This window comes from Rhinoderma darwinii, chromosome 4, assembly GCF_050947455.1.
Source record: "Rhinoderma darwinii isolate aRhiDar2 chromosome 4, aRhiDar2.hap1, whole genome shotgun sequence".
Taxonomy (NCBI): domain Eukaryota; kingdom Metazoa; phylum Chordata; class Amphibia; order Anura; family Rhinodermatidae; genus Rhinoderma; species Rhinoderma darwinii.
Window position 1 is genome coordinate 251086377 of NC_134690.1, and position 24220 is coordinate 251110596.

At 40.2% G+C, this 24220-nt stretch overlaps 1 protein-coding gene across 1 annotated transcript in view; it reads left to right on the forward strand.

Moving 5' to 3' along the window:
* ENPP1 (ectonucleotide pyrophosphatase/phosphodiesterase 1) overlaps positions 1 to 24220 on the forward strand; it is a 117775-nt gene that overhangs the window by 18693 nt on the left and 74862 nt on the right. Inside the window, exons 2-6 of the mRNA XM_075862389.1 lie at positions 7084 to 7156; positions 8166 to 8282; positions 9056 to 9181; positions 14040 to 14100; positions 15295 to 15392. Of these exons, the coding sequence (XP_075718504.1) occupies positions 7084 to 7156; positions 8166 to 8282; positions 9056 to 9181; positions 14040 to 14100; positions 15295 to 15392 (475 nt within the window). The remainder of the gene's footprint in view (positions 1 to 7083; positions 7157 to 8165; positions 8283 to 9055; positions 9182 to 14039; positions 14101 to 15294; positions 15393 to 24220) is intronic.

Below are 24220 nucleotides of genomic sequence, written 5' to 3' on the forward strand. Positions count from 1 at the left end.
ACTCTGTACTCACAAATAATGTCGCCATGCAGTACTAATGAATAAAGATACCTTTAAATTGCCTAACTTTTTAAATCGTCGTACAATTGTTGGTTTTTAAAAGTAGTTCCCGAAAATCTGATAGGCATTTAATTTCATCACTTGGGAGCAATGCCTTGTGCAAATGTCACTATGTACAGCATTTACTTTTACTAATTATACCAATGATAATTTTCATGGCGGCAGTGTGGAGATCATCGACACTGGACAATTATTGTTGTTGCTTGTGCCAAAATTATTGAGGCATACACCTCTTTAAGAAATGTAATGCAATTCGCCCCATGCACAAGACCGTAAAAACGCCCATAATTATGGCCCCATAGCCTTCTATTGGCCACTGGTACCTTCCCGTTTGCGTACGGGAAGGTGCCCGGGCCGTTGAAAAATATAGGACATGTCCTATTTCAGGCCGTAATTACGGCACGGGCAAACCCTTAGAAGTCTATGGGGCTCCCGTAATTACGGATGGCTACGTGTGTGCACCCGTAATTACCGGATCATTGCTAGTAGACTTCAGGGCACTTCAATTTTTTTCAATAAAGAAAAGCAAAAAAAATGGCATCTGAGCGATCATGTGAGCCTTTTAAGGGGTTTGGACAGGATTGTGACATTTCCAGCCCCCTTTTTTTTTACGGGTCCGTAAATACGGGTGGAATACGGATGACAATGGACTCGTATTTACGGGAGGGAAAAAATACGATCGTGTGCATGGGGCCTCAGACTGGTGTATGAAATGGCAGTCATAATTAATGTGGGCCATTATGTTCCTCTCAGCCTCACCTTTACGCCTTCATGCATTAACATTTCTGGAAGTTGTAATGCATGGTAAATCAAACCCTATACTCAGATCCCCAGTATTAATCAGAACCTCCAAAAATTAATTCAGACCCCAGACTCAGACTCCTAATATTAAATGGGTATTTCAAAGGCTAACATCTATCACCTATCCATAGGGTATATTATAAATGTCTGATATAATTGTAATTTACTTTTAATACAGCAGCTGGATCTATATTGTTAAGTTTGTTTGTTGTAGCTTGAGATATTTTATCTATAAATGAGAATTTATTGAATACCAAAATTCTGAACTGCAGTAAATTTATGTAATTGACATTCTTGCTCATCCATGTAATTTGCTCACTGCAATTGTTTTTGTCAAGAAAAAATGGTTCTAAATCAGACAAACATAGTCACTGTTTTTGAAGGAAGACTATGTGGGTTTGTGGCTACAGACCTAAAATAGCTGAATGGTTTGGGAAGTGATATTGACTAAAGCTCTTATAATGACAAAATGTTATAGTACAAAATGTGGTATAGTAGGGGAAAACTAAGCACTCCGAATAATATATTGAGCAATGCCAAGCTTGAAGAACTGTTGTAATTGAAATACAGTTTAAATTAGAATAAAGTGTCCCTCATAAGTTGGCTAATTAGTCTTTCATTTGCCAAGGAGCACAAAAATAGAAGCCTGGTATTTACATTCATTCTTCACCTCAGGCACATTTTATATCCACTCTTTCCTGTACTTTATTATTGTTAATGGCCTTCTGTAAACTCCTGAGGGAATTAATGGTTGTGGTTTGTATAAAAAGCCGGATAGTAGTATCTGGCAGCTTTTTAAATTAGACGACTCAAGAAATTACTATTAACAATATTTACTGAGCCTTTATGACTAACTGTATGGCATCATTGCACCAGTACCCACTGTACACCCAATATACGGTAGTAATAATGTTTTCAACACTCTGTGTGAGAGTATGGGTATTTTAGAGGTATGCTTGTAAGTCAATCACTATGACTTTTACTAAATTATGACTGCTTTAGATGGGACTATATATATATATATATATATATATATATGTGTATATATATAAATTATATATACTTACTGTAAACAGATAATATTTGAGCTAATAGAAAGTCAGGATAACACTGCAGTATAGTAAAGAATGGGAGCATTGCTATATTATGAGTCAAAGTAAAGGGATTTATTAAAGTAGGGAGGATCACTAGACCATTTTCGATTTGCCTATATTTCTCAATGAAAAATTCAGCTCGACCAACAGGTCTATGTTTGAGCTAGAGCCACCGGACGATGGATTTATGTGTGACAAGCCACAGTGGATGGATTGTTTACTTATTGTAAGTGGGACCAGAAAAAGCAAATAATGCGTTAATTAGAGAATACTTTCCATTATACATAATCATTTCATTCATCTTCCTTTGTTGGAAGCAATAAAGCTTGACTTATTGAAATCCAGGATTTCACATTTGCACTGTAGCTGAGAGACCATCTCATTTGCTTTAAAAATAGTTATTGTTGAACATTCAGACATTTTTATTTGATAACTTGTGCGAGTTCCATAGTTGCCAATGGTATCTGCCTTAGAGTCCTATAAATTGTATTTTTTATTTTCCTTTTAACCTGTAAGTACATACCTCTTGTAACACAGAACTGATCTACTGTAAGAGACAGCTAGCCAGACATAATTCCATCGTGATGTGGAAGGCCTTATGGAATAATGGACCACCTACATTAAAGAATATTAAAAGCCACCAAGGAGTCGTTTGACCATATGAAATCAGGGTCGCAAGGAAATGACCATCTATAGAAGCTGAAATTCACATACTCTTTACTGGGAGAGAACTATGGCTATGTTAACGCTTGCGGTTATAAAAGCAGCTGTAAAAAGGCTTCGGTGGTTTCCTCCATCCGGAGTACAGCAGGGGTTTAAATGTCTGCATCACAATTTAAGGAAATCGTAATTATCCCACTCTGGAAGGAAATACCACGAAGTATTTTCTTATTGTGGATAATTTGTTCCATGCTTGTTTTTGTTTTTAACAAATGTATCTCCAGGATTAACCCTAAACACAAATTCATGGGTAAGTAAATCCATGACAAGCTAAACCTACAGGCAGAAGGGAAATTACCGGTTTCATATGTTGCGCGTGAGGTTTTGCCTTCCACTAATACACTTTATTCTTCCCTACAATTTCTGTAATAGGTGTTGACTTGAGATAAATATTTTTTATTTAACATTTTTATTAAGTTTTATTAAATTTATAAATGCAATAATCCAAACAATTTTCATCTGTAAACAGGGAAACATCCACGTAACTGGTCAGAGTATCAGCATTGTTCAAAAGCAATCCAACCCCTTGCTACTATAGTAATTTTTAAAATTTGTTCTGTAATTCTCCTCAGAGACCATAAACTTTTTTTATTTTTCCTTCAACGCAGCAGTATGGGGGCTTATTTTTTTGGTTAATGAACTGTCATTTTTATGGGTACCATTTTGGAATACATACCATGACTTGTCAAAAACAGCAATTCTGGTATATTTTTTTTGTTTTTAATTTAGAGATTGGCACCCTGTCATCACATTGCGGAGGGGCTAAGGACAAAGGAAGGTCACTCTCTGACTAACTGCTTAGATGCCACAGTTGCCATTGACCGCAGAATCTTAGTGGTTAAGATCCGGGATCAGAGTCCCGGCCCGTAAACCCGCTACATAACCACCCCCAGTGACTATGACATGCATTTACGTTAATCTGTCGGTAAGGGGTAAATAATAACCGAAGCAAAATAACAGAAGGCACTTGGCAGAGAGAAGTATTCAATGTGATAAGCGATCATAATGACAGGCAGTTGAGGTCTGAAATTGCTCTAAACCAGGAAACTCTGACAAACAAGTACTCCCAGACGAGGGAACAGAAGGTGTAACAAAAATTTGTGCCGATGCTATTACGTACTGGGTTCACTTCCTCCAGCCTGAAGTGGTTTATAGAAGTCGGAGGTCTGAAACTGTATCCAGAGCGACCAAATATAGGGGAAGGCACTTCTGAATCAGTGTAGGGGTGTTCTTCTTCTAAAGGGACAGAATTCTGAACCAAATTTATTGTACGTTATACACTGTGTTCCAAATTATTATGCACAACAGAGATCAAAACATTTTAAAGGTTGTAAAGAGAACTAAAATGGTAATTTGTTGAATTTGCAGCATCAGGTGTTCATATTTACAGAAATCAAAAGCTCTTTCAATAAAAAAAAACTTAACAGGCCAAGTTACATGTTAACATAGGACCCCTTCTTTGATATCTCCTTCACAATTCTTGCATCCATTGAATTTGTGAGTATTTGGACAGTTTCTGCTTGAATATCTTTGCAGGATGTCAGAATAGCCTCCCAGAGCTTCTGTTTTGATGTGAACTGCCTCCCACCCTCATAGATATTTTGCTTGAGGATGCTCCAAAGGTTCTCAATAGGGTTGAGGTCAGGGGAACATGGGGGCCACATCATGAGTTTCTCTCCTTTTATGCCCATAGCAGCCAATGACGCAGAGGTATTCTTTGCAGTATGAGATGGTTCATTGTCATGCATGAAGATAATTTTGCTACGGAAGGCACGGTTCTTCTTTTTGTACCACGGCAAAAAGTGATCAGTCATAAACTCTACTTACTTTGCAGAGGTCATTTTCATACAGGGTGAGACACTAAAGGGGCCTACCAGCTCTCTCCCCATGATTCCAGCCCAAAACATGACTCCACCACCTCCTTGCTGACGTCGCAGCCTTGTTGGGACATGGTGGCCATTCACCAACCAACCACTACTCCATCCATCTAGACCATCCAGGGTTGCACGGCACTCATCAGTAAACAACACGGTTTGAAAATTAGTCTTCATGTATTTCTGAACCCACTGCAACCGTTTCTGCTTGTGAGCATTGTTTAGGGGTGGCCGAATAATAGCTTTATGCACACTTGCAAACCTCTGGAGGATCCTACACCTTGAGGTTCGCGGGACTCCAGAGGCACCAGCGGCTTCAAATACCGGTTTGCTGCTTTGCAATGGCATTTTAACAGCTGCTCTCCTAATCCTATTAATTTGTCTGGCAGAAACCTTCCTCATTATGCCTTTATCTGAACGTACCCGTCTGTTCTCTGAATCAGCCACAAATCTTTTCACAGTACGATGATCACGCCTAAGTTTTCTTGAAATATCGAATGTTTTCATACCTTGTCCAAGGTATTGCACTATTTCACGCTTTTCGGTGTCCGAGATCCTTTTTCTTTCCCATATTGCTTGAAACCTGTGGCCTGCTTAATAATGTGGAACGTCATTTTTAAGTAGTTTTCCTTTGATTGGGCACACCTGGAAAACTATCACAGGTGTCGGAGATTGATTACAATGATCCAAATTGCCCTAAGACACCATACCATCCATGAGTTTAATTGAAAAACTAATAATTAAATGTTTGACACTTAAATCCAATGTGCATAATAATTTGGAACACGGTGTATACACTTAACGCAACCGTTTTGAAAAGTGTGTAAGAGTTGTTGTAAAATGTGCAAGGCTATTAAAGACATGAATCAAAGATCCCTCCTTTGCCCTAATGTGGGTTAGACTGAAGTTCAAATTATTTACTTTCTACTCCTGGCCCACGATTTGTGTGCTTCACAGGCCACATTCCACAAATTGTCAGAACAGAAATCTATATTCACCTATTTTTCACTGCTGTTGTGGAGGGCAGTGAGGTTTAACTTTAAACTACAATCAGCTGTCCCTGCAGTTTGTCCTCCTTTTAACCCCCCCCCCCCTCCCCGTGTTTAGAAACTTGGCATTTTCTTTGGTGGAGATTTCAAAAGCTTACTCGTCTACATGACTTGCCCTTCAAAAATAAGTTAATTGAAATCGTCAAAAAAAAAAAAATGCATTAAATTCACACCTACTTCCGCATAAAAAATGCACCTATGGGGGGGTGGGGTTGTCTGGGCATGGGGCGGTTTTTCATACTGATCATTTTATCCATAGGTTAGGTCTTCAGTACATGATCAGTGGTGATCTGACACCTGGACGCCGTAACGATGAGCTGTTCTGGCATCGTAAATTATGCAGTGGTCGGTGCCGGAAGCGGATGGCTCCGACCACTGTACAGCGAGCGTACTGCACTTGAATAGGAGCAGAGCTCAAGTATTGCAGCACAGCCGCTATAAAGTGGTCGGAGCCTTCTACTTCCGACACGACTACTGCATAACTTACGGTGCTGGAGGCAGCCATACCAGCTGATCAGCATGTGGTCCGGGTGTCGGACCCCCACGATCATATACTAATGACCTATTCTGTGGATAGGTCATCTGTATGAAAAGTCACCCCATGCCCAGACAACCCCTTTAAACAGAACCTTTCACCTGCCCATACATGTGCAGCTGAGTGCACTTTGAACATTTTTTCCTATCCTTCTCCATTATTTAGATATCGGTGCCGTTATATTTGGCGTCCAATGTCTAAATAGTCCCCTGAAATGTCAATGGGGCGCGTAATTGGCAAGGGGGCATGTAATATCGCTGTGACACTGTCCAATCAGCTACGGACAGCGTCACAGCAAGAGCTAGAGAGGAGAGCATGTGTGCACGCTCGCACGCGCAACTCTGAGTTGTGTGAGCGTGCATGCGCGCGCTCTCACTCCAACTCTCAGCAGACAAAGACGACAAGACCGATTTCTCGCGAGAGATCAGTCTTGTCTGCCGAGAGCTGAAGAGTGATTGAGAGCATGCGTGCGCGTCTGCCCGCACGGCTCTGATGCCACTGACGAAGATGCTCCCGCCGCCATGGAACAGAGGAAGAATGTGAATTCTTCCTCTCATCTGTTCTCTTGCTGTAACACTGTTCGTAGCTGATTGGACAGTGTCACAGCGATGTTACATGCCCCCTTGCCAATTGCACGCCCCCATTGACAATTCAGGGGGTTATTTGAATATCGGGTACCAAATATAACTGCACGATATCTAAATAACGGAGAAAGAGAGGACATGTATATGGTGAGACCGGGATTGTACAGCCCTGCCTATTACATGCTTCACTCAGCTGAACATGTAAGCGAAAGTGAAAGGTTCTCTTTGTGCAGACTTTACCAGCGGAATTACCTGTGTTATCTGCAGTTTTGATGCAGATTTTCTGCAGCAAATTACGCAATGTGTGCATGTAGCCTTAGTGTTTCTTTACAAAATACACAAGGTCCTTTTTGTTTCTCTTGCTAGGTAATCTGTGTGTGCATATTAACTGCTATCCTTGGGTGCATATTTGGACTTAAGCCAAGCTGCTCTAGAGAAGGTACTAGTATATGGCATACTTTTACAATATTTTGGTATACAACAATAGCTGTTTTACAAATACATACCTATGTAATCAAATTCAACAATTATTGTTTAATAAATTGAGACAAATGGGGTGGATTTATTAATACTGGTGCACCAGTTTCACCCATACTACAGTGTGTGTGTGTGTGTGTGTGGCAATCCTCTGGTTTAGGCTAAAACCCACCCCAGGTCAGACCTAGAAGTTTCCATCAGTTTAACTGTGAATAACTCCCAACAGAAAAAGACTTATATTTACTACAAAAGCACAAAAAGGAAAGGCTGTACACATTTGATACCAGAGCAGGTTCAAACAACACTTCAAACAGATGCAGACAAGCCACAATTGCTAAATAAGGGGACACCCCACAGGTGCAGTTACTGATAAAACATCCACTCACACGCCTACTATTCATGAGTGGGGCGGCTGCATAGTATTATCATTGCACACAAATAAGTCTTCCACAAGTATGCCAATCGCACGATAATGTGTAGTGCACCGTGCTGACTTACAGCCTATTAGTTACGCCCATAGTATTCCATCATGCGGGCTGTTAGCTTGTCTGCAGCCTGTTAGGAAGTATTGCTAATAAATAAGTTGCTATGGGTGCTGCAGTGAAGCTCTATGCACTTTTTTCAGACAAATCCATACTTGTCACAATCCGGAGAACAGGAGCTTTTTTTCTGTTCACCTGAACGCTATATATATATATATATATATATGGACTACATATGCCAATTGTGGACTATCTGTTATGATGTTCCACTGCCTTAAACAGTAAATTCCAGTAGAAAGAGTCTCACCAGCTGTTCTATGTACTTTCATATAAATATTGGCATATTAATTAATCCCTAGCTTTGGTGATACATCCATCTTCTCGGGAGAAATACGGGGGTCTGAGAGCTGGTTCATAATCTTTAAGATAATGTATTATTTGATACGGTTTTAGTTGTAACCATTTGTATTACTTTTATTTCAATTATAGTGAATAGCTGTAAAAGTCGGTGCTTTGAGCGTAAGTTTGGGAGCTGCCGCTGCGATGCTGCCTGTGTTGAACTTGGAAACTGCTGTTTTGATTATGAAGATGCATGTATCCAACCGGGTAAGAGAACTCCTAGAAACTAAAAACGTACCTTTCAAAGCTCAAAGTAATATTGTGCGGTCTTCATGAAGAAAAAAGGGTAATTATAAATACTTTAAAATTTAAACGAAGAGAAATATGTTTTAATTTACAATGTCTAGTAGCAAGCATTAACTGCTAGGAATGACAATGCATTATACTTTATTATACAGTTATAAGGGTTGGATGGGAATAGCTGCTACATACAGTCTGCCAAAAGTGTATAGTTTTAATTTCTCATGGAAAACTCCCTAAAATAATTCCTGTAAATATTTGGCACCTTTCTTTAACGCACAGTTTTTTATTTTTGTGTCATTTGGTCTATAAAATACTGACTTTGGAAGTAGTTTTTCAGACTAATGATCAGATATGAGACCTATTAGGGCATATTACATGGCTTCTCCTCTTGTCACACTTTCTATGAGCAATTATCTCTATGGGAGAGCTAGTGTCTGCACGAGGATTCCTGTTGATTGGTGGATTTTTTTTTAAAAGAGATTAATGTTTATATATATATATATATATATATATATATATATATATATAAACGTGTGTATATGTTTTTTTTTGTTTGTTTTTTTAATTGGATGATCAAAACTAAACAATTCGCCCGGATTAATTAAAGACGGGTTATAGTCATAGGCATCTACTTGTATATTTTATGCAGACTGCAGATTCTCTATCTATTGATCTCTGTTATGCTACGGAGTAGAATCACCACAAAATATGACTCTACTATTGCTTCTTTTTCACAGCTCATATCTGGACATGTGACAAATTAAGATGTGGGGAGAAAAGACTTTCTGGCAGTCTTTGCTCCTGTTCGGATGACTGTAAGGACGCAAATGACTGTTGTTTTAATTATAATGCTGTTTGCAGGGGTGAGTTTATCTAGTAATAGAATTTATCTAAAGCCACAGTAATGTAGATGTTTATGTATATCATTCTAGGAATGGCGGGTAGGTCATAATGATATAATAATAGTAACTTTATATTTTTTTTATGACCTGTCAATTATCAGTCTCATAGCAAGGCTTTCCTGGGGCAAAGATTTGGTTTTCTACCCTAGTTTTGTATCTAAATATCCCGGCAAGGACAAAGTGGCTTGCTAGCACACCCTGGCCTCCAGCATTCCCCGCCAGCCCTCCCCTAGCTATTACCCTGCAAGTAGACAGACTATAAAATTATGATAGCTGGGGGTTCGATCATTGGGACTATCACTTTTAGTGAGTACAAAATGGTATTCATTCTTGGTGGAGGGGTGGCTGCTCAAGCACCTTCACTCTTTATTGACATTAACGGGACATCAGGATAAAGAAAAGTGCACTATACTACAGCTTCTCATACTAAATGGGTTTCAATAGAAATCAATATGGATTAAAGTCAGAACTGTATCACCATCTTACCTTTTTTTCAAACTAGAAGTTACATAATAACTGTCCAGAAGTTAGAGCATAAATTTGGAAGACCATGCAGATCAATGTTTTTCATTATTAATCTTTTCCCATGGTTTTTATGCACTGTAACAACTGAAAAGTTACCACTTACTAAAGTTTTTGCATTAAAATGAACATCCCACGCTTCTAAAGATTAAAAGCATACTCTTGTTGACGGCTTTAATTCTCCCCAGTTATTTCAAACTCTTAAAGAGGCTCTCGCCAGATTATACTATCTCCTACATAATCTGATCGGCGCTGTAATGTAGATAACAGAGTTTTTTATTTTGAAAAACGATCAATTTTGAGCAAGTTATGAACAATCTTAGATTTATGCGAATTTGTTTCTTAATAGACAGCTGGGCGTTATTTAACTTTTTACCAACTGGGCGTTGTAAAGAGAAATGTATGGCGCTGACCAATCCGGGTCATACACTTCTCATCTCTCCAGCCCAGCTACTTTCACTGCATGAGATCACGCTGTGCTGTGTGAGTGAGTCCCACAGAAACTTGACCGAAGTGTCGGGAGTGTGAATAGACATCACATTCTGGCTGGAGGCGATATCTATTCACTCTCAAGACACTTCGGTAAAGTTAATGTGTGAGTAAGTGACAGCACAGCGTGATCTCGCGAGATCATGCTGTGTGCGCAGTAAAAGAAGCTGGGCTGAAACTATGAGAAGTGTATGACACTGATTGGTCAGCGTCATACACTTCTCTAAACAACGCCCAGTTGGTTAAAAGTTAAACGCCCAGTTGTCTATTAAGAAACTTATTAGCATAAATCTAAAATTGCTCATAACTTGCTCAAAAATGATAGTTTTTCAAAATAAAAAACACTTATCTACATTACAGCGCCGATCAGATTATGTAGGAGATAGGGCACTTATAATTTGGTGACAGAGCCCCTTTAATCATAGCGCACACAAAATTACTTTTCTATGTTGTCCTAAAGTATTGGTTTTCAGTCTATACACCCAAAACACCTGTATTTTTCTTTTTAAATTCGATTGAGATTTTAAAAGCTATGGGCCCACACTACACTCGTGAGTCTCGCCTACATCTCAACTAACATCATCTAGCATGCTACGCACTATACAAGGAGCAAATGCTATCTGCATATGTATTACCATCATACTGTTGCAGAACAAAGCCCAGTATTGTAAGACCAGCATTACTAATTCTAACACTAAAAAAAGGGCTAAATAATACGGCCACACCATGGCCACATATTACCATTAGTTAGTGACTGAATAATACCACCATACTGGTCTGAATAATACCACTACACAATAAACACAAATTACCACCACATAGTTACTGAATAATGCCATCTTACTGTTACTGAAAAATACTACCACACTATGATCACATATTACGACTACATAGTGACTGAGGTGTATCATTATACTGTTTCTAAAAAAAAAACAAAAAAACAGCCACATCATGACCATATATTACCACCACATGGCGATTGACTAATACCACTATACAGTTACAGAATAATACCTGCACACCATGATCACATATTACCAATCCATAGGGACTGAAGTATACTACCACACAGTTACTGAATAATGTCTCAACACCAGGACCATAAATTACCACCACATAGTGACTAAATAATACCACCATAAAAAGACCAATATTACCACCATATAGTGGTAAATACAAGTTCTACACTGGCGCTCTGCAGAGTATATAAGTGAATACAATACAGTTAAATCTAGTGGCTCACAGGTGATGTCTTCTTTTGATTTGAAGTTGTTTACTTTCCCTTTTCTTCATCGGGCCAAGTCCGTCTTGACGACTTCTCCCGGACATTAATTGTTTCTGCAGAATTTGACACAGACCTTTTTGGCTCCTTGCTTTTCCAGCACACTCTCCACTTATTCCCCACCTCTACACATTCTCTCCATCCATAGTGCCCCAAATTGTAATAATGCCATACTTCGTGCTTTTTGTTCCCCCACACAGTAATAATATCTCCTTTATATCCCAAGCAGTGATAGTGCTGCTTTTAGTGCCCCACACACAATAATAGTGCCGCTTTTAGTGCCCCCCACACACTAATAGTGTGGCTCTAAGCAACACACAGTAATATAGTGCCCCTTTTTAAGAGCCTACTCAGTCCTTCCATGCCCCCCTATAGTAGTGCCCCCCCCATTAATAATGCCACTGAAAAGAAAACAAAAACTTATAATCACCTAACCCCTTTCGGCCATTCAAATAATGAATTGGAACTTTTTTATCTCTGTTCAGGTAGCGGAACGCAGTTACGTGATTGCGCCACCTACGCTGTCATCAGCGTGCTCCCAGTGTCTCATAGGCTATGAGAGTAAATGGTGCCGCAGGGAGCCAATGGCTCTCTGCTCCTCCATTGTTTTTGTTCTGGTGCATTTCAGAGCCCTGGGCGCCATCTGCCCTTCTGGTAATCCACCACCGAAAAATTGATCTTTTTATGTGTGATGAAGCTTGTTCCTGAATCCAGATAAAATGTAATATATGAGGGAAATAAGAACAGGTGAATGAGGCTGTAGCAGACTGCATCGCTCAAATGCAGTAACGTCTAGCTGGTAGGAGGTATTTTTTTCAGAACAGACGTCACAAAATCTATAAGTTGGAAAAAGTTAAAAGGGGTTGTCCCCCAGAACTGACAATTACCACCCATCACCAGGATAGGGCGTAAGTATTTGATTGCGTGGGCCCTATCGCTGTAACCCAGAATGATCGCTAAAACAGCAATCCCGTCACTCCTGTTCCTCCTCACTGCACCTCCCTCCGTAAGGAGGAGCTTGAATGTAGTGGCGTCTAATCATGGTAGACTGCTGTTCCCTACAAAGTTTTCAACACTGAAGTTGAGCAGTGAGGAGGAAAGGGGGAATGCTGGACCCCCGTTCTAATGATCTGCGGATGTCCTAGAAGTGGGGCCCCCAGCAATCAGACACATCACCTCTCCTGTGGAGATGTGATGAATCTGATGTGTCACTTCTGGGAGTACCCCTTTAACCTACTTTCCTACAGCGTTGATCCAGAGAAAAAAAACTACTTTCTACATCTTATGGGAAAGATGTCTTTCCAAATATGGCAATCAAAATAATACGCTCGCTCAAAAACATATCTCCAGTAATCTAGTTCATGTAATTTGTATTATTTCCTTCAAGACAGACATTCAGACCCTTTTTAAAATCTTTCAACAAATTAACCATAGCAAGTTCATCTGGCAGAGAGTTCCACAAATTCACAGTTTCTACAGTAAAGAAACCCCTTCTTTGCTAATGTTGAAACCTTGTTTTCATTTGTAGATAGTGGATGCCCTATATTTACAATTCTGGGCATAAAGAGTTCATATTACAGATCTCTATATTGACTTTTGACTATATATATATATATATATATATATTTATATTTATATATATATACACAAGTAAGGTGATAAGGCCAAACTACAAATAAACCCAATGTAAATCCCTTTTATCTGGGTACCGCAGTTCACCCATTTTATTTATTACCTTGACTGCCATTCTATGGACCTGCTCCATCTCTGCTTTGTCATTTTTGTACACAGGTGCCCAAAATTGTACAGAATATTCCATGTTTGTTTGAACTGGTCATTTGTATAGAGCTAAAACTATCTTCTCATAAAGTGCATATATGTTCTTTTTGTTGCCCATGATCTTAGTTACTTTAGCAGCAGCTGCCTGACACTGGTTGCTTAATATAAATTTTTGCAGAAAATTTAGAAATGTAGGAATGTTCACTCTGTGTTTGACCGACATGGGCAAAATAGGTCTAATGAAGGTAAATGGTAGATTCTGGTAAGTTTTCTGTTAGTCCAGACAGAGAAGAAAAGTGTTTTGTGACCGATTTTGGCCTAGAGAATGAGGAAATATTGTCTTGTCTATCAGTAATGAATATTTCATACTTGCAGGAAGTTTGACAGGGCAGGTTTGTGGCTCTTTAGTTTGAAACAGGAGGTGTCCAGAACAAGGAGTCTAGGGCGAGTACAGCACATTCTGGGGCTTCTAGGTAAACCAGTGAGGTAGTTTAGTATAGATTTAGCTGGGCTCTTCAAGCAAAGACCTGTATTATTTAAACCATATCCTATTCACATGGCAATGGGGATTAAATATGTTTTTGTATATATAGTTTTCAGCATGTCCAGCGCTTTCGTAATATTGGTAAATTAAGGGTTATTTGCTTCTTCATAAAATTGCTACTCCACTTCATGTGACATCACAATCACACGTTTGTTTGTTTTTTTTTGCGTGACCCGTGACCATTTTAAATTTTATTCTTTCAGGAAATAAAAGCTGGGTAGAAGAGAAATGTGAGGACATCCAAACGCCACTCTGCCCAGCTGGGTGAGCTCATTGCTGTAATTTCTTCTCCTTCTGATTTATTAACCAAGCTATTAGCGATCAAGTTTTATTCCCCTAAGGTTGCATTCTGAAAACTTTAAGGGTAGGAACACACTGGGTGTAAACATTGCTGATTTTCCGCAACGGATTTCATTGCGGAAAATCTGCACAATAGTACAGTAGCAGCAGTGTGGGTGAGATTTGAACAAATCTCATCCCCACACAGCGGAAAAAATCTGCCGGAAAAAAATAAAAAATAAATTTAAAAAAGTTCAGAAATTTACCTACGGTGTGATTTTTGGAGCCACAGCGTGTCAATTTATGCTGCAGAATCGCTTCTCTTCTGTTGCGGGTTGAATTCAATGGGATTGGTAAAACCTGCAACAAAATATTGTGTTGCAACATTTGCGGCAGAAACCGCAAATAAAATATAAATAAACATGTTACATTTGGAATTAATAAATAAAGCTCATACTTACCCACCTGCAGTAGTCCTGGCGATGCAATCCTGTCTACTGAGCACAATCCGGTCTCCTGTAATGACGTTTCATCCCATGTGACTGCTGCAGCCAATCGAACACTGCATCGGTCACACTGACTACAGCGTCGTCACAGGAGGCCGTGCTACGCTCACAAGAAACGCGTTGCCATGACAACGCGTGGGTACTTTTAATTAGAGTTTTTTGTTTTTTTTTATTGCTGCAGAATTTTTCTGACCGAATTCCCTGCGGCTATCAGGGCGGATACACTGTATAGTTTTATGCAGCATATTCATCCTGATTAATACAGCCCTTTTTAAGAAGTTGTTGTTATATATTTTTGTGCTAGAACTCAAAAGAATAAAACACGGGAACATTTCCAAAATAATTTGTTTGAGAAAGTTTTTACTGCTTTGTTTGGATGCTATCTGATACCGTTCTTGGCACAAAATATATAGCTTGTGTATTGAGCCATATTACAACTGTCTGTATGCAGCCTTGTGATATAATATATTATATAAAAGTGTACAGTGCCATCATGCAACATCATGTTATAGATTTAACTCTACCTGTTTTTGGAAACTAATTTGATTTCGATTTTCACAAACCGAATTAAAACACCGAGTGGAATGAGCAAATAAAAATTCAGAAAAGAACTGTTCTAAGGATAAAATTATATATAATATATTTATATATTTTGTTTTTTAATATTTCACAGGTTCTCTCGGCCTCCAGTCATCTTATTTTCATTGGATGGGTTTAGAGCAGAGTATTTACAAACATGGGGTGGTCTTCTTCCTGTCATCAGCAAGTTGAGTGAGTACACTTTTCAAGAAGTTCAAGTTAAGATTCATATTAAGTTTTTCCATAGGTGATATTAGAAAATGAACATTATCAAAAATATCTACTATTAAAAGAAGTGCAGGGGGATACAGAGGCCATAAACAGGGGATCCCGCTCATCTAATCCTTTAGAGGTCGTGCCCGTGGCATCTAAGCCATTAGAATAAGGGGGTGGGCCACTCTGACGTTCAATTGGCCCCGAAGGCAACACAATCGCAGGATGCTAACAGTTGTCATGGCAGCCTGGAGCCGTAATGTAGGCCCCTAGGTCTGTCATCTTTGTACTCCTATTACTTGTACTCCAATGATCGCTGGTTAATGTCCCCTAGGTGTACTAATAAAATAATAGTTAAATACAGTTTAATAAAAAAAAAAATGATATATAGTGTGTGTGTGTGTGTGTGTGTGTGTGTGTGTATATAAGTAAAAAAAAAAAAAAAAACCCTTGTCACCTTTTATTCTTCAAAAGCAGCGTAAAAAAAAATTAACATAATTCATATCACCGCGTCCGTAAAAATTCAAACTATTACAGTGTAACATTATTTAACCCACATGGTAAAATAAATTAAAATGAAACTCTTTTTCTGGTCACCTCGTCTCCCACAAAAATGAAAAAAAAAGTAATCAAAAAGTCTCATGTACCCCAAAATGGTACCAATAGAAACTACAGCTCGCCTTGCAAAAAATAAGCGCCGCTCAATTGACAAAAAAAAGTTATGGCTTTCAGAATATGGGAACACAAAACACATTTTATTTTTAACAATTTGCCTTTTTTTTCCCTTGCAAAACCTAAAACAAACTATATAAATGTGGTATTGTCCTAATCACATTAACCTGCAGAATAAAATAAACCTTCTTTTTTTTTTTTTTTTACCGCTTGGTGAACGCTGTAAAAAAAGAAACCCAATAAAACAATGGAGGAACCACAGTTTTTTTCCCATTCCACCCCACAAAGTCAAATTTTTTTTTTCCATTTCCCAGTACATTACGGACGGTATATGGTACAATAAATGGTGCTGTGAAAACTCGTCCCACAAAATACAAGCCCTATATTAATGGAAAAATAAAGTTATGGCTTTTGGAAGGTGGGGAGGAAATTCAGAAAAATGGCTATATAGTGGGTATTAAGTCATTGCAGCAGTGTTGCAAGCTTTCAAAGCTTCAGGTGAGGACAAGGGCAAGATGTGTCCGACATTAGTCTCCGTATATCAGCATTAGGCTGGATTCACACGAGCATGTTCGGTCCGCAAGTCCCAGACCGAACACACTGCAGGGAGCCGTACATAGTTCTATACGACGCTAGGAGTCCCTGCCTCGTTGCGGGACAACTGTCCCATACTGTAATCATGTTTTCAGTACGGGACAGTAGTTCCACGGAGAGGCACGGACTCCTAGCGCCGTACATAACTATGATGCTAGGAGCCCGGCTCCCTGCAGTGTGTTCGGTCCGGGACATGCGGCCAAAATACGTTCCGTCCTTTACGGACCGAACATTCTCGTGTGAACCCAGCCTTAGAGTGCTTATGATACAAAGTTGTTTTGCACTGAAGTGGATCAAAATGAAATGATAATAATTATAAATTGGGTTAAATAGTGTGAGCACATACTGTATAGTGCATACACTGTAATATAAATTCTGGGGTGGATCTCGGCTGTGCCTCGTCCCGGCTCTTAATAGTCTAACATACCCATATTAAGAGACGGGATGAGCCACAACTGGGGTGGATCTCAGCTGTGGCTCGTCCCATCTCTTAATATGGGTATGTTAGACTTTCGCTTCATGTTCCGTTTACTTGTTTAACATACCTCTCTTACTGTTGCCTATGCATGTTCATTCATCTTGCACACACACACAGCATATGTGTGGTGCCCAGTACTCTTGTTTGCATTTTTGATTCAAATGTTATGTATTGGTTGAATTTTCTGGCTATTATTCGTGCCCATATTATGCTCACTGTTGTGCCATTGGGCTATGCTTGTATATGTTGAAATTGCTTATCCAAGCTGCTCATACTTGATATCATCACATACATTAATATATACGATTTCTATTAAAGGGACCCACCCATTTCAATAGCTAATTGTGTATATTTGGGTAATTCCCAGTTGAGTTTCCGTGTTTTAACTGTTGGTCTATGGATTTTTTTTATCATTGTATTACTTGTTTCATATTTAATAAAGTATTTAGCATTTTTCATTATTTTCTCGTCTCTCAGCATTTATTCTTTTTTGGTCTTATATATTCAGTTGTGATGCTGTTTGGGTTTTACACCCTTGAATCAACCCATTGAACTTTATATATTTTTTACTTTATATTGGGTTATATTGATTCATGTTGCTTTTTCGGTTTGGTTATGTGGCATACTGTATGGTGGCAGCTGTGGGGGCATTATAGTGTATGGTGGGCGCTATGGGGGCATTATACTGTATGGGGATTCTATAGGGGCCCTGCTTCAGCATTAGTACAGAGGACTCTCCGGGCACAGCGCTACTTTAAGCACAGAGCCCGGGAAAGCCCTTGACGTCACTGTCTATATATACACAGTGATGTCAGTGGCTCCTCCATAGCGGAATCCCCTGCCAGAGCATTGCCGACGCTCTGGCCTTTAATTTTGCTCCAAGACTGAATCCCTGACCATATATGGACAGTGACGTTAGTAGCTTCTCCTGTAGCGGAATCCCCGGGCAGAGCGTCGCTGACACTATGGCTGGGGATTCCACCCCTAGAGGGAGTCCTAGTGACTACAGGGGGAGTATCCCTATCTACACAGGTTGTGGCACTATCTACTTGGGCACTGTGTGTGGCACTATCTACATTGGCACTGGCACTAGGGGCAGCTAAAAGGGCATTATACTGTTTGGGGGCAGCTATAGGGCATTATACTGTAAGAGCAGCTATAGGGCGTTATACTGTATGGGGGCATTATAGTGTATGGGTCAGCTATGGGGGCATTATAGTGTATGGGTCAGCTATGGGGGCGTTATGCTGTATGGGGCAGCTATGGGGCATTATACTGTATGGGGGCATCTGTGTGGGCATTATACTGTGTGGGAGGTACTATGGGACCATGATACTGTGCGGGCTAAATCGGGTGTGTATGGACGGGATTGAAGGCGTGGCTTAAAAGGGATAAAATTTACATGTTGACAACACGGTTGTCCCTCTTTGCAATATTTGAAAGTTGGGAGGTATGGTTACATAGTTGATAAAGTTGAAAACCTTTAGTCCTACCGTTTTTATTCAGAGGAAGGTGAAAACCCTCATGAGTCTGATGCCAATTGCCTCATTTGGGCAATGAGAATAAATCCCTGGATCAACAGAATTTAGTACCCATAATTTGTGATATTATATATTTCAGGAATGGTGTCCAGGCCCTCCTTGAACTTGCTGAATAAACTAACACAACATCCTGTGTCAGAGTTCCAGTGTCTCACTGCCCTTACAGTACACCATCTATGAATATGATGAAACCGATTTTTCCCTTAGACATAGAGGATGCCCCCTTGTCATGGTGACATGCCTAGGTATAAAAAGATAATTAGAACAATCTCTGTACTGTACTCTTCATATATTTGTACATTATAATCAACCCTAAGCCCTCTTTTTTTTTTTTTTTTTTCTAAACTCAATAACTCCCAGTTTGATAACCGTTCTTGATACTTCAATACCCCCATTCCCTAAATTACCTTGGTGACATTCTTTTGCATCCGCTCTAGTTGAGCTATGTTGTTCTTATACACGGGTGCCCAAAATTGTATACAATATTTCATGTCTGACTAGTGATTTGTATACAGGCAAAACAAAATTCTTGTCTTGTGCGTCTATGCCTCTTTTAATGCATCCCATGATTTTATGTGCCTTGGCAGCAGCTGCCTGGCACTGGTTACTTAAGTTGGGTTTACTGTACTCCAAAATCTCTAAGGCTTTTTCAGTGGCAATTTTACCTATTCTTTTACTATTAAGTGAATAACCTTACATTTATCCACATTAAACTTAATTTGCCATTTGTCTGCCCAAACATCCAGTTTCCCCACATCCCTCTGTAGTATTATATTATCCTACTCTGTGCTAATTATTTTACAGAGCTCCTCTGCAAATATTGACGTTTTCCTTTGTAAGCACTTTACAAGGTCATTAAAGGGGTTGTCCAGTGAAATAAGATGTTCCTAATTGGTTAGGAAATGTAAAATGGAGACCTTTTCTAATATAGTTTTTACTTTTGAAACTGCGGTAGCAGAAGTGGAACTTCTCCCCTGCCAACACATCCTCAGGATGCCGGGAGCTACCCTCTCTTTCTGTGTGTCGTTCATGTGATAAAGGGGCTGGCTGCCTGACTCAGTTCATTAGATAAGCCAGACCCTTCTCTGTCACCGCTAATACACCGTAGCTTTATGTCCAGTCTGCAATTGTTCCTTTTCCTCCTGCTCTCCTTATGTCATCTCACTACCCCCCCCCCCCCCCTTGACTGTCAGCATGGAGTTATCTGTTTTCAGTGTCAGCCGTATACAGCAATAATAAGAAAAATGGCTCACATTGAAAACACTGCCAACGCAAATTCGCCTCATCTTGAGAGTTTTACTGCTCGCTAAATTAGTTATTGGAAGGAAATGGATGGCACAGTCTCCATCCTCTTTTCAGGAATGGAGAAATCTTGTTCCTAAAATAAAAATGTATGAGAAGATAAGAGCTAAAAATTTCAACCTGCTACATAAATGGGAGGCGCTTTGGGGTATCTGAAATTTCTGTAAAATGGAGAGAGAATTTGTCGTCTTTCTTCTTCCCTACTAAAGGTAAAGAAAAAAAAAAAAACCGCTGCACTCTAATTGAACATAAAACTCTGTACTTGTTTATTGATCAAGCATGACTTGAAATGTTTAAACACTAATAAGGTCTTTCTCAAGTACGATTTATTTTTTTCTTCAATTGGAGTGCTGCGGTTATTTTTTTCTGTACTTTGGAAATGTGAGTTCCCTTGTCCAAGGAATCTTTTTTGCTGTGTTGGGGATTCCTTGTATGCTGGTAGTGCTCCAGGATATCTATAATTTTTTAAAATTGTTAAAGTTTTAAACTGTCAGGCAGGTATGCTTTAGTGTACGAAGTATAGCAAAGCATTATATCAATGATCAGAAGATCGCATTGTGGAGTCTTCTAGTAGGACTAAAAAAAAATAATTTAAGTACATTTAAATAAAGTTGATTAAAAAGTTTAACCGGTTAAGGACTACGCGGTTTTACAGCTAAATGACCAGAGAAAATGTCACCATTTTTCTATGTGCATCTTTAAATCATTCTAACTCTACATGTGAATAAAGTTCATCTTTGAATTTTACACTCTTTTTAAAGGACAGATGGGGCTTTGTTTTAATGGCATTTGTCCGTATATATCATTTTATTTTTTTTCTCTAAAGTGGGCAAAGCTGGAAAAAAATGCAAGAATTTAGCAAATGCGTCAGTTTGTGCTAGCATTTTTCTACGGACAAAATTCATCTCCTTTCACATTCTTCCACTTCTCCTGTGCATGGGGATACCAAATATGTGTGTTTTATTCACTGTGCGGGCATGTGCCAGGGCTTGGCATAAAAGGAGGCTTTTTGGACTTTTCGGTCCAGGAATTCTGCACTTGATTTTATAGCAGCATACGGTTTTCTGGAGGGCGTAATGCTGCTGAAACATTAGAAACACCCCATAAATGACTTCATTCACACAAGTAGACCAAACAATGTTTTCGTCAATGGGTTTATCATATTTTTAGAAAGTCCAGTTTTCGTCTGAAAGTTTCTTGAATAAGATGGAACAAAATAAAATTTGCCTTTTTTTTTAGCAAATACGTCAGTTTATACCAGCATTTTTCACACACAGTATAGACCACGGCCAAAATTAATCTCCTTTCACATTCTTCCACTTCTCCTGAGCATGGAGATACCAAATATGTGTGCCTTATTTATCACACAGATGTAGGAGGGCGGACGATAGAAGAAGATTATTTCACAAATCACTTTTTTTCAAAGCTGGTTTTACAAAACTCAGCAGAGTTTCTATAACACTTTCAAAATATCTGCTCTTGAAGCAGAGATCCCAAAATATTCATCTAGGGGTATAATGGGAATTTATTTTTTGGGGTTTCCCAAAATAAGAAATTGCAGGTTTATGCAAATGGATATATACAGCAGATGAACTTTAGAAAATATGCAAACATGACATCCACCCCCCACCCATTCCCTCCCCTCACCCTTGGAGTAAAATCATTGGAAAAATAAAAATGTAATGTAGGGCAAATATATTTTCTACTAATTGGCTCAAATCGAATAATTTAGAACAGTATGGTATTTTTTAAAATATGGGTGAATGCACAGGCCTGATTGTGAGGGACAGAAATATCAGGAATCTTTGCGGTGCCCGTCTTTTCTGCAGACGCGGCACTTTTTCTGGGGGCTGCTTCTAGTTTGTGTTGGGGGAATGCGAGTGATAAAATGTCTTTCAGTCAATCGTTTGACATCCCCAGACTTTGGGCGTTCTCTGGTGTCCTGAAAGTCAAATATGAGGCCTTCAATAATTTGACGGGGGGACGGGCCAGCCATGTGGCCCAAAGCCACCTCATCAATTTATCTGTAACTATATCAGGCCATGCCAAAGCAGATGACCAATTGCGTGTCACCACCTGCCGGCCTGTAGAATTACAAGGAATTTGAAAACCCTCTAAAAGCACCGCAACAACAAATCCGCCACCCTCTAATTTGGATATGCCTTTAAAAACGGGAGCATCTTTTCTACCCTCACCGGCGTCGCCCCTCTTCTTCTCAGCATCTCCAAGCTTGCCCTTATGCTTCCTGAAACATCTGGACAAACCGTGGGCGCCTCCACAACTGGAGCAGTCATGCTTTATACCTGCATTTGGAGCCAAATTTGCAATGTCCCTCATTGAATTGCCAGCATCATCCTTTCCCAGATGCAGCTGACCGTCCCGTTGCTGACCCCTGACCACCGACTGCGTCACGAAAGGGCTAATGCCCCTGCTTCGGAACCGACATTAACCGCATCCAAAGACTAATGTCCTTGTGATCCCATCTCGAGGAAGGCCGCACTGCCTTCCGCTGACTAAATTGTTCGTCGTACCTCAACCATACGTTACCCCCGTACACCCTGTACACCTCCGCCACAGAGTCCATGTAACAAAATAGCACTAAACAATTTTCCGGCGCCTCTTCACCCACCACGCTAGCTAAAATGGTGAAGACCTGAAGCCAATCTGCAAACTTATGAGGAATCAACCTATAATGACGTCGCTCCTCTTCCTCCTTTTTACTATCCTCGGGTTTCACCTAGTCAAAATTAAACTTTTCCAACGGCAACAAGGCAAAAATTACTCGTCCTTCCATATCTTCTCTCTAATCTCAGATTTCAAATGCACCCCAAGTGGGCCCTCAAAGCACACATACACCTCGCCTCTCGCAGCGTCAGCCAAATGCACGTCATCCACCACCTTCTTGGAAATACTGGCTCCCATGTCCACAGACTTATCCACATCCACCACAGCCCCCACACCAGGCTCCACCACACTAGCAACTGCAATCCCTCCCGCAGTCTCGCCTCCACACACTTCACTAGCAGCACCTCATACCCTCACCAGGGACTGACCTACGTCCCCTATACCCTTACTAAAAAATTCCTGCATACCCTTAAACAACTGCATATTAGGCATAGAAAACTTTCCCCCACCTGTCCCCGGAACAGAAATAGTGGTAGACTCACCCGGCCATCCCTGAGATGACATCCCAGCAGCCGTCTCCATGGATCCAGCCGATATCCCCTCCGATCGCGGCGTTCCAGGGGGGTGATGAGCCAGCAGAGCCCTAGCCCCACAGATGGCAGATGACCTGGCTGAAGCCGCTTGAGCCCCAGTCGATACCGGCCCTTCCAATGCACCGCCACCCGCTTCTGGCGTGGCATAAAGTTACAAATGGTCCTCTTCCTCTGTCCCAGGACGGTCTGCATCCTCGATACTGTCCTCCGAATCCTCTGGAGCGCCAGCCCCCATCCACTCCCGATTCACGATGGGCGGGCAAGATGGCCACTGACCCCCCCCCCCCACCGGATACGGACAGGGTACTTCCGGTCCCCGCAACACACCTCCCTGCTCCAGCAGGAGGCGACGACATCCCTCCAAGCGTCTGTCACGCTGTGTTGCGAGTACTGCTAAAAATGAATCGAGAGAAGTGTATGACGCTGATTGGTCAGCGTCATGCACTCCTCTGTACAATGCCCAGTTGGTAAAAAAGTAAAAACACGCACAGTTTTCTATTAAAAAACGAATTAGCATAAATCTAAAACTGTGCATAACTTGCTCAAAATTGATTGTTTTTCAAAATAAAAACCACTGTTATCTACATTACAGCACCTATCAAATTATGTAGGAGAGAGGGCACTTATAATCTGGTGACAGAGCCTCTTTAACGCCATATCTTGCCCTTTTGGAAGGTAGATATTTGCGAAAGCTAAGTCTGCCATGGAAGTTGAGGAGGGAAATAAATGATTGAGGGAATTTATTAGCGGTCTTATTTTGAGCAACTGATCACGGTTTGCATCGGTACTTGGGGGGGCCTGTGCGTTGTCGTTGAAGTGGAGGAACCTCGTTATTGTTTCATAACGAGATCTGGGCATTACTGCAGAATACACTGGGGCAGCTTGAGCGGGTCTTGTTGACCAGTAAGACCTAATGTAGGGATTTTTTACAATACCGATATTTAGGGTGAGACCCAAATTTATTTTTAATTCCTGCAAATTGGTGGGCGTCCAATCTCTGGC